The 11511-nt window shown below is 35.3% G+C and overlaps 1 protein-coding gene across 2 annotated transcripts; it reads left to right on the forward strand.

Annotated features, from left to right (window-relative positions):
• Positions 1-838: 838 nt before the first annotated feature.
• On the forward strand, positions 839-4077 carry atp5pd (ATP synthase peripheral stalk subunit d). Of its 2 annotated transcripts, none has more exons than XM_081384047.1 (6): positions 839-1314; positions 1895-2025; positions 3022-3118; positions 3205-3276; positions 3549-3611; positions 3777-4077. In XM_081384047.1, exons 2-6 carry the CDS (start codon positions 1904-1906, stop codon positions 3906-3908), a joined length of 486 nt encoding a protein of 161 aa, XP_081240173.1. In that variant the 5' UTR covers positions 839-1314; positions 1895-1903; the 3' UTR covers positions 3909-4077. The 2 variants fall into 2 exon arrangements, with proteins under 2 accessions (XP_081240173.1, XP_081240172.1); XM_081384046.1 differs by having other exon boundaries at positions 1261-1318.
• The last annotated feature ends 7434 nt before the right edge of the window (positions 4078-11511 follow it).

The following is an 11511-nucleotide window of genomic DNA, read 5'->3' on the forward strand; positions in this document are numbered from 1 at the left end:
GTGGATCCGCAAGTCTACTATTGAGTCGACATGCAAGTCCACTATTGAGTCGACATGCAAGTCTACTATTGAGTGGACCCGCAAGTCTACTATTGAGTCGACATGCAAGTCTACTATTGAGTGGATCCGCAAGTCTACTATTGAGTCGACATGCAAGTCTACTATTGAGTGGACCCGCAAGTCTACTATTGAGTCGACATGCAAGTCTACTATTAAGTGGACCAGCAAGTCTACTATTGAGTCGACATGCAAGTCTACTATTGAGTGGATCCGCAAGTCTACTATTGAGTCGACATGCAAGTCCACTATTGAGTCGACATGCAAGTCTACTATTGAGTCGACATGCAAGTCTACTAATGAGTGGATCCGCAAGTCTACTATTGAGTGGACCCGCAAGTCTACTATTGAGTCGACATGCAAGTCTACTATTGAGTGGACCAGCAAGTCTACTATTGAGTCGACATGCAAGTCTACTAATGAGTGGATCCGCAAGTCTACTATTGAGTGGACCCGCAAGTCTACTATTGAGTCGACATGCAAGTCTACTATTGAGTGGACCAGCAAGTCTACTATTGAGTCGACATGCAAGTCTACTATTGAGTGGATCCGCAAGTCTACTATTGAGTCGACATGCAAGTCTACTATTGAGTGGACCCGCAAGTCTACTATTGAGTCGACATGCAAGTCTACTATTGAGTGGACCCGCAAGTCTACTATTGAGTCGACATGCAAGTCTACTATTGAGTGGACCCGCAAGTCTGCTGCAGCTTTCCTCCAGTCCGCTGGGTGTCAGTAACGCACGCTGCTTTCTTAACCGCGCTTCCGCTCTCCGGCGGCCATCACGCTTCTGTCATTGCAGCGGCTTGATCCTACTATTGAGTCGACATGCAAGTCTACTATTGAGTCGACATGCAAGTCCACTATTGAGTCGACATGCAAGTCCACTATTGAGTCGACATGCAAGTCTACTATTGAGTGGACCCGCAAGTCTACTATTGAGTCGACATGCAAGTCTACTAATGAGTGGATCCGCAAGTCTACTATTGAGTCGACATGCAAGTCTACTATTAAGTGGACCAGCAAGTCTACTATTGAGTCGACATGCAAGTCTACTATTGAGTGGATCCGCAAGTCTACTATTGAGTCGACATGCAAGTCCACTATTGAGTCAGCTTTCCTCCATGCAAGTCCAATATTGAGGCAGCTTTCCTCCAGTCCGCTGGGTGTCAGTAACGCGCGCTGCTTTCTTAACCGCGCTTCCGCTCTCCGGCGGCCATCACGCTTCTGTCATTGCAGCGGCTTGATCCTTGAGCAGTGAGTATGTGTCGAAAATCCAGTCATTTATTAAATAATACAGCGCCCGATTGTTTTTACTCGATTAAACCATGAATACTAGTCTTTATCTTTCATGTTTATAAGAAATGTCGCGGATTTGTGGTGGTTATTTTTGTCTTTATCTTATAATTCGTACGCTGACCTTGTCTTGTCGACTTGTGTGTATTAGTGAATGCTTTAACGTTACATTTCAGGTGTTCTTATAAACCTAATTTCTGTAATCAAAATATAAAACAGTGACAGTTTAGTTATAAATACTGTTTAAATGCGAAAACAGTGTTTTAGTGTGCTACATTAGAGCCATCTGGCTAGTGTCCTATATGTTGGTATTCTGTGACTGATAATATGTAGGCTACATTTTGAATATATTATATGTATTGTATGTGGAAAACAATCATTATTATGTGCTTGGCTTCACTATTATGATATGTTTTCTTAAAGTCAGACTTGACCGACTGACTGTACAATTTGCTTGACTTGCAGCTGGAACCTCTTAGCTTAACATGCGAAAGATCTTTGTTATTCTTAATAACCATAACTTCATAAAATGTTTTGACAGGAGTATAAGATGGCAGGCCGACGTGCAGCTGTAAAGGCCATTGACTGGCTGGCTTTTGCGGAGAGGGTCCCACCGAACCAGAGAGCCATGTTCAACAGCTTGAAGACCCGCAGTGACTCCATCACAGCAAAGTGAGTCTCTACATCACTGCACATGAACTGCGCAATCTCCAGCATGTAGTTTATACAGGAGTGATGGAAGCTAATGGTTTTAAAGGTATGCTGGATTTATGTTTTGAACCCAGCACAGGGTGATCCATAAGCCGTCATCATCGTGCCCTTGAGCAAAACACCATAGGTCAGGTGCAGGTCAATGGACAAGCTGGCTAAACTTCGCTAAAGCTGTGATGCATAAATAGCAATTCTTGTTTCTCCTGATAATGAATCAGTATCTCTGGTTCTTGTTTAAAAAATGTAAAGCAGGTTGTCTTAATATGCTTATACATGTGTTGTAAAAACAGTACTATTGTGAAGTATTACTTCCATTTAAACTAACTTTCTATGTGAATATATTTTAAAATGTAATTTATTCCTGTGATCAAAGCTGTATCATTACTCCAGTCTTCAGTGTCACACGATCCTTCAGAAATCACTCTAATATGATGATTTGATGAACATTTCTGATTATCAATGTTGAAAACTTTGTGCATTTTGTGGAAATCATGATGCATTTTTTTCAGGATTCTTTGATGGAAAAAAGTTCAACATAACATTTATATTAAATATAAATGTTTTGTGTCAATTTCTTGTGTTAAATATAAAACTTTTTTAAATAGTATGTATGTATCTGTCTGCACAAATTATTTGATAAGAATTAGTATGATTTCTGAAGGATCATGTGACACTGAAGACTGGAGTAATGATGCTGAAAATGTAGCTTTGCATCAGAGGAATAAATTACATTTTACAATATATTCACATAGAAAAGAGTTATTTTAAATGGAAATAATACTTCACAATATTACTGTTTTTTTACTGTACTGTAAATAAATGCAGCCTTGGTGAGCATAAGAGGCTTTTTATAAAATAAAAATATTTAAAAATTAAGTCTGTCAAGGTTTTTAGATATAGAAATGTTTGTATCCGTCAAGTCAATTATAATTTGTGCTGAACCATGTTTACTTGCAGACTTGCTTCCTTGCCAGAGAAACCGGCTCCCATTGACTGGAGTTACTACAGAACAGCTGTGGCCAAAGCCGGCATGGTGGATGAGTTTGAGAAGAAGGTGAGATCCAGTGATTTCTCTCTGACCCCATCTCTTCTTCTGCAGCGTGTCTTATGTTCTCTGTCTACCCGTCTCTCTGTCTCCAGTTCTCTGCGTTGACGGTCCCTGAGCCAGTGGACACTCAGACTGCGAAGATTGATTCCCAGGAGCAGGATTCTGTGAGTCTTCATACTTCAGTTTTTCTTCTCTCCAGGAGATGTTTTCGATCAAACGCCGCTCCTGGAGGGCCAGCGCTTCAGTCAACATTAAGTCCTAATGCAAATTAAAGATTGAAGAGATCAGAGTTTTGAATCAAACTAGCTAATTGTAATGGCAGGTCAAGGTGTCATTCTGAAAATGCAGGGAGTTTTACTGTACCAGGCCAAATTCAGGGCATTATTTATATATTTTTTTTCACATATCCTTATGTTGCGTCTCTTGATGTATTCAGAACAAAACTGCAGCTGCTTACTTGGAAGCATCTAAAGCTCGTATCGGCGAGTACGAGAAAGGGGTAAGTTCAACCTGCACCATCACTGTCACATTTTCAGTGTTGAACTTATTACAAAACCAAAGATTTTCCATAATACTCATGCATTAAATAATTGTGATTTGATCAAATTCACAAGTATGAAGCGTTTTAAATGATTTTCCCTCTCTGATTGTTTGTCCTTGGCAGCTTGAGAAGTTCAGGAACATGATTCCTTTCGACCAGATGACCATAGAGGATCTCAACAACACCTTCCCGGAGACCAAGCTGGACAAGGAAAAATATCCGTACTGGCCATACAAGCCTATCGCCGACCTGTAATTTATTAGCAACACCCCAGAGCTTCAGTAATGAATCTTTACGAGTCTGAGGTTGCTCTGTATAGTCTGGTCTGAGTAATGCTTCTGCTGTAGAAGTGATTCCAATCGTGAAATAACTCATAACTGTTTTATTTGTGAATGAAAATAAAAATTAATTGTTTAAATAATGACTTTTTGCACAGTATTTTGGATCAGAAGTATCCTACTGTATTGCTAATAGTAGGGGTGGGCAGATCGAGGCTTCGTTGAACGCAGAAACAGTTGAAGCGAATGTGACGTGTCGACACCCGTCTCAACGGTGACCGCTAGTGGTCAGAACAGTGTAAATGCAACAAACACACCAGGCCAAACATGCATAAAAACACCTTATACAAATTGATTGCAATTTTTTTTATTGAAAGTAAAATCTTTTAAATGCAATTATCTAATCATCCTATAAGATTATCAAGTGTCTATACATTATTTTATCAGTTGTCAGGGTTTGTTCTATGAAAGGATTAGTTCACCTCAAAATGAAAATTTACTGATTATTTACTCACCCCAATGCCATCCAAGATGTTCATGTCTTTCTTTCTTCACTGGAAAAGAAATTAAGCTTTTTGAGGAAAACATTTCAGGATTTTTCTCTACACAATGGACTTCAACGGTAACCAAATTGTTGAAGTCCAAATCAATGCAGTTTCAAAGGGCTCTGCACGATCCCAGTCGAGAAATAAGGGTCTTGTCTAGCGAAACGATCAGCCATTTAAAAAAAAATATATATATATATATTATTTATTTTGTTTGTTTATATATATTTATGTAAACTAGCCTATCGCATTCTAATGGACAACACAGACTGAAAGATGTTTGTTGCTGTGTTGAAGACTTTATCGCTGCAGTTTTAGCTAGAGAAATTTGCAGTATAGTAGTGGCCAAAAGTGATGTCCGGAGGAGATATTTGTTTTTAATGACCCTACAAGTTTGATTAAATAATCGAAATATAAGTAAACAATTTTTTTTTTATTATTATTATATTTTAAATGAGGGAAGAACAAAACACTAAACTTGATTAAGGTATTTATCTGACAAAATTATTTGGCAAAAACAAATGAAAACACCATGAAAAAAATGTATAGGAAAACAAAAACAAAACATAAACACTAAACTTGATTAAGGTACTGATTTGGCAAAAAAAAAGGCAAAATACAATGAAAACACTATGAAAAAAATGTATAGGAAGCCAAAAAATAATCAATTATTAATGTTTCAATGATTCTCTCTTGTTTTTGCATGTGTTCATAATTTCTTTGTATGACAGCTTGGCCAAAAACTATGTCCGCTCAATTTGTCATGTTTTATTTCGTTATCACAAATAAAAAAATTGACTCCAAGAACAACTATGAAATAAGCTTACAAATTCTTTAACAAATTTTAAATAATATTTGAATAAAGCTAAGATTGAATAAAGATGTCAATTTCCCTAGACTGGACATCACTTTTTTCCCATACTGTACATTGTATTATTGTTACACACAACAGAATCGAATTGCAAACAAGCGTATATACTTACAGACCAAAATATAGTGGACAGAAATACAGATGCATAGAAGGTGTCCTTTAAAAATTGCCATTTATTAATAATGCACTTTATCTGTCTTTCAACTGATCACGATGTGTGCTCTGCTCCAAAGCAAAGCATGAAGCCCTGGCTTATATGTTCAAAATAGCATACCACCATATTACTTATGAATGGATATGGATGAAGTATTTGGATCACCTACTACATTTGCCAACAGGTGTATTATACAAGAAAAGCATCTCATATAATGTTAAAGAATATGATATATCTTATACAGTATATAAATAATACAAATATTTATATTCTGTATAAGATATATAATATCTAAGAATCTTTATACTTATTATTTTATATGTTTATATTTATAATTTACATAATTTATAATTATTACAAAGAGTATCTCTAGATTTGACTTTACATTTCCCTCCGTTTGAATGAACTTCCAATGAATCTGAACTGATATCAACCACGACTTTTTACATCTCCACTCATTAAACTGGATCAAAATGCAAAACAAAAGATTTTAGTGGCAACACAGTTTAGTGGCAAATTAAAAGTGATACTGTCAATATTTAATGTAATGTTTTGAGTTATAGGATTTTTGTTTTGTTTTGTTATATGTTTTGCTATGTCATAATTATTCAACGCTGCTGTTTTTAAGTCACTTATTTTTATGGTATGGTACAAAATAGTGTTAAAACACAATTAAGCCTTTGGAAACTCCCCAGACAGCACCATAGTGTCGGCCCAAATCCGGCCCGCATCTGGTACACGTTGAATCTACATGTCTGGATCTTTAACAAAACTGAATTAGCTTGTGCTGTTAACCATACATACATTTACTCCATGCATGTGCTAAAGTTGAGTAGCAAATATGGCCAAGTCAAAAGAGCTCTCATAAAAGCTATAGAGAACCAATTGTTTTATTACATTAAAAGTCTATGGCTACAAGAAGATTTCCAAAACACTAACAGACACAGCTGGCAGCCTTATTCAGAAGTTTAAATTGTGTTGTACCAGAAAACCATTGAGGGTTTTGAAGAAAAAGCACAATATCATTCAGGGGGATACAAATAAAAGATTATTATTATTATTATTATTATTATTATTTAAAAACCCTCAATTTACTGCTAAAGACTTGCAAGATGACCTGATGAAAGAAGGAAAAAACAAGCAGAGTTCATGTTGGGACATCTTGCCGAATGCCACTCTTGACCAAGAAGAACATAAAAGGCCGACTTGAATATGCTCAAATTCACTTGGAAAGACCTGTGGAGTTCTGGAAGAATGTTTTATGGAGTGAAATGACCAAACTGTGGTATGTCTGTTGCAAAAAAGACAAAGCTAATGAGCAGAAGAACACCATCTTCATGGTCAAACATGGAGGTGGTCCAGTCTTGTTATGGGGGAGCTTTGCTGTTGCAGGAACTGGAAATCTTGACTGTATGAAGGACATCATGAATTCTTTGAAGGATCAAGCCATTTTGGCAAAAGAGACTGAAGCTTGATGATCAATGGACTTTTCCTGCCATCCCAAAGTATACATCCAAATCTACTGAAGCTTGGTTTAGGGATCAGTCGTAGAACGTTGTTGAGTGGCCTGTACAGTCTTCAGATTTACATCTCATTAAAAATATTTGGTGGAAATATGAAGAAAGCATGGTAATGTGAAAACCAAAGATTATCAGTGACCTGGAAGCTTTTCCAAGCGAGGAATGGGCCATGTTTGCAGTAGAACGCTTCTAAGCACTTATAGGCAGCGTTTGGAGGCTATGAAGAATAAAACAGACTTTTGGGGGTTGAATAATTTTGCATATGAATGTTTAGAGCCAATTTGATTTTCTTCATTTTTCATCAACTTTATGTTCTCAGAATCACTCAAATGTGGATTAATAAACTTTCTATAATAGTTTGCTGATGCAAGTTGTAAACCATTATAGAAAGTTTGCCCTGACTAGATGAGCATCACATTACACAGCTGGTGAACTGCTGTCACTGAAAATATGCTTTATGCAAATGTCAAGCCAATGTTTGCCTTCAGTCTTTTAAGACTCAAGTAAAAAGAGGACTAAATTAAAGACAATCTTATTCCACCGAATACTCAATGATTTAGTTTCATGCGTCAGCTGAACTGTTTAGACATCTTTGATTAATGTTCACCACTGTATAAAAAATGATGAATTGAAAATGGAGCCGCACAGTGAGTGTCTTTTATGTGATGCTTAGCTTTAGTCATGGTTGCCGTCTCAAGGCCACATCATAAACCTTCATTTGTCATGCTTGGAAATTTGAGAAATGTCCTTTTAGGCATAAAATATGTTCTCTCTGTGTGTGAGACTTTCTTCTGTGGTAATTCTTAAGATTATAAATATATGAAGATTCCACTAAAAATGCCTCTTTGTGTAACATTTTTCATTTCCTTGGCTATAACCCATCAGAGGCCGGTTTACAGAGTCTTCGGATCGCTCAAACACTAGAGGGTGCAGTGGATCTATATATCTCTTTATTTAAAACTGGCTGGATGTGAATACAGATTTGAGAATTTCCTATGAAAAAGTAAAGTCTGCACAGTTTCTGGAACCTTGGTTGAGTTGATCATGAAATCTAAATCCATGAACATAAAAATGAGCTTGAGCCCAAATCGAAATTATTATTCAATCGCACCACCTCAGATGTGACCTGTGAAGTAATCCTGGGTTAAACCCTGAGAATGATGCAAAAAAAATCCTCTGGCTTGACTGGCACTAGTTCAGGAATTCAAAAATCATGTAAATGTATTCAAAAGGGGGAAAAAAACAACCTTAGCAATTAGTAAACTAATAAGCTACGAGAGGCCTTGAGGTATAGAGGCCTATGTAATTTTACTACTTGCATGACCTGTATTGTTTTTATATAATAATAGTCACCTTTATTTATTATTTATTTATTTGCTTTTTACAATATAGATTGTTTCAAAGCAGCTTTACAATGATGGCAGGAAAATAATGCAACAAAGTTTGTTTCTGCTGTACAGCAGATCTAGAAGAAAATAGTGTCATAGTCCAGCTTAAGGAAGTTCAGTGATGGTTCATTTTTACTGTAAAAAAGTTTTTAATTTAGTTCATATATATATATGGACACCAATTTTCTTTGTGAATGAATAATGTATCGTAAATAAATAAATGTTCTTCCTTAAAATACAGGGTGCATAAGTGAGTACACCCCTATGTTAAATTCCCATAGAGGCAGGCAGATTTTTATTTTTAAGTATTTTTTTTTTATTTTTTTTTAGGATACTATGAATCCTGATAAAGTTCCCTTGGCCTCTGGAATTAAAATAGCCCCACATCATCACATATCCTTCACCATACCTAGAGATTGGCATGGAGTACTTTCCATAAGATCATTTCTCAATGCAAATCAAACCAGCTATTAGGCTAACTGAAATAAAACCATGCCAATCTATAGGTATGGTGAAGGCTATGTGATGATGTGGGGCTATTTTAATTCCAGAGGCCAAGGGAACTTTATCAGGATGCATAGTATCCTAAAAAAAAATACTTATAAAATAAAAATCTGCCTGCCTCTATGGGAATTTAACATAGGGGTGTCCAGACTTATGCACCCTGTATTTTAAGGAAGAACATTTATTTATTTACGATACATTATTCATTCACAAAGAAAATTGGTGTCCTTAAAGGTTGGATTTTTCCTAATTTTTTAAATTAAGGCATTAAGTTCAATTTCCAAAATATGATTTTTTATTCCTCTTTTTAGTCAACTTTAGCATGGGTGTATTCACTTATGGATTGCACTATATATATATATATATATATATATATATATATATATACATACAGTATATATATATATATATATATATATGTATACATACAGTATATATATATATATATATATATATATATATATATATATATGTATATATATATATATAGCCACTCTGGAGAAAACAGTGATATCATCGTCTAGCTCAGTTCAGTTCTCTATAATGGTGTCAATAAAATATAAAATATAGAATATAATATTAAATTAAATTAGTAATTATAATAATAATAATCCCTGAAAAATAACCATTGGAAACGGTTTTTTAGGTCTTAAAGTTTTAATTAGGTTGTCTCAAAAAACTAAATATCTGCCTGCAAGATTCCGGGAATGTTATTTTCATGTTATGGAGAAAAGAAAAAAAAAAACGAAAAAAAAAAAGAAGAAGATGAAGCAAATCAAGAACCATGCATATGATATACTACCGTTCAAAAGTTGGGGGTCGGCAAGACTTTATGTTTAGTGTTTTAATGTTTACATTTTTCTGAACGTCTCTTCTGCTCACCAAGGCTGAATTTATTTGATTAAAAAAATACAGTAAAAACAGTAATATTGTGAAATATTATTGCTATTTAAAACAAGTTTTAAATAAATGTTTTAAATAAATTTTAAATAATCTTGTGAGTGACCTATGGAGATGGACCAATCTTTCAGACATGTGCTCAAATGCTAATTTCTGTTTCCATAGAAACTAGATTTGTTTGGCTTTGAACAAATGTCATATTAAGAGTCTTTTTCAGTGTTGCGGTAAGGACTCTAAAGTGTGGGACAGGTTTAGATGAAAAAAATCATGTAAACAAAAAAAGGACCTTGAACATGGTGTAAAGTAATATGTAGGCCTATATGAAACTAATTCATTTGAAATAATGTCATGTTTTAAAAGAATGGGCTGATATCTCAACACTGAGACCAGGTGTGAGACATGAGAAAAAAATGGTGTTTGGACATACAAATGCTTCATAATTTTACATTAAATCATATTATTCATTCATTTTTTTTATGTCAAGGTGTGTAATGACACTATGTTTATATTTATGAAGCATCAGATGACAAATGTTAGCATTATCTAAAATGTCACTACTGTAAAAGTACCCATAGTTGCAGAAACACCCATATACAGTATATTAGGGGAGCAACTCAATAATATTATATAATATATATATGAACTACTTAATATTATTAGACTGAAATCCTCTTGGAGTAAGCCTAGCTATAGGACATTTCCTTTTACTTACACCATGTTTGTAAGTGGGGTATTCATGGCATTCGACATTCCTGAGCAGATATACATGTTATAGATAGCAGAGGTTGAAGGAATTTTTCATCAGCACATTTTCCAGTTTAAGTCCACCCATAATCAATCTGGGAGCTCACGGCATCTAACAGCAACAACTGTTGAGCAGCCAGGCATTCAGTCAGTCAGTGAGAGGAATGTCTGCTGATATATCCCAGCGTTCAGCGTGGCAGAGCATGACCCTCAACAACACGGACATAAATATGCTCACAAATGACTCTTTATCTGAGAAGACCATTCAAAACAGTAATTACAACCCAGAAACAGTGGCTACATGCAATCCTGAGGGAGATTTTCAGGACATACAATAATAGTCAAAAGTTTTGCCGCATCTTATGGGCTACTTTTCATTTACTATCCACTACAAAAATAAATTCACATTAGCATCAATGAAATTCAAATGTAGGCACAATTTATACTTTCTACAAAACTCATTTGAACTGAAGCATAAGCCTTTTAAATCCGTGAGAAACACAAATTCAGTACATTTTTGGAATTGTATTGAAGTGAATTATATTTACTGTTTACTATTACTATTGTTAAATTGCTATTGCTAAATGTATTGATGTAAGTGCACTTAACACTCTGGAGCTGTTCATTCATTTTTGACTGGAAGAATTTACTTTTTTTTTTTTTTTCACAGATTTTTTTCATCGGAATAGTACGACCCTTGGTAAAGGGTTTGGCACTTGCTGTGTGAACACAAAAAAAAAACATGATTCGAAAAGGTTAAATGGTCCTGAGAAAAGTCACACTTGTATCGTTCGCGGTCAAAAATGACCTCATTGGAAATGAATGGGAGACGAATTTCATCTAGTGGAAACGTTTGGTACTGCAGTCAAACATAATCTTACTGAAAGCATAATCTTACTGAAAGCTCACTTTTTGAGATATCAACCTCAAATTTGGATCATAGCTTGTTTTGAT

Source organism: Scardinius erythrophthalmus, assembly GCF_964197995.2.
Source record: "Scardinius erythrophthalmus genome assembly, chromosome: 1".
In the NCBI taxonomy this organism is placed as follows: Eukaryota; Metazoa; Chordata; class Actinopteri; order Cypriniformes; family Leuciscidae; genus Scardinius; species Scardinius erythrophthalmus.

Bases quoted from the DNA above. Each gene is read 5' to 3' on its own strand.
- atp5pd (XM_081384047.1), top strand. From the start codon at position 1,904: ATGGCAGGCCGACGTGCAGCTGTAAAGGCCATTGACTGGCTGGCTTTT. The intron at 3,119-3,204 runs GTGAGATCCAGT...CTCTGTCTCCAG, and splicing joins TGGATGAGTTTGAGAAGAAG to TTCTCTGCGTTGACGGTCCC. The intron at 3,612-3,776 runs GTAAGTTCAACC...TGTCCTTGGCAG, and splicing joins TCGGCGAGTACGAGAAAGGG to CTTGAGAAGTTCAGGAACAT.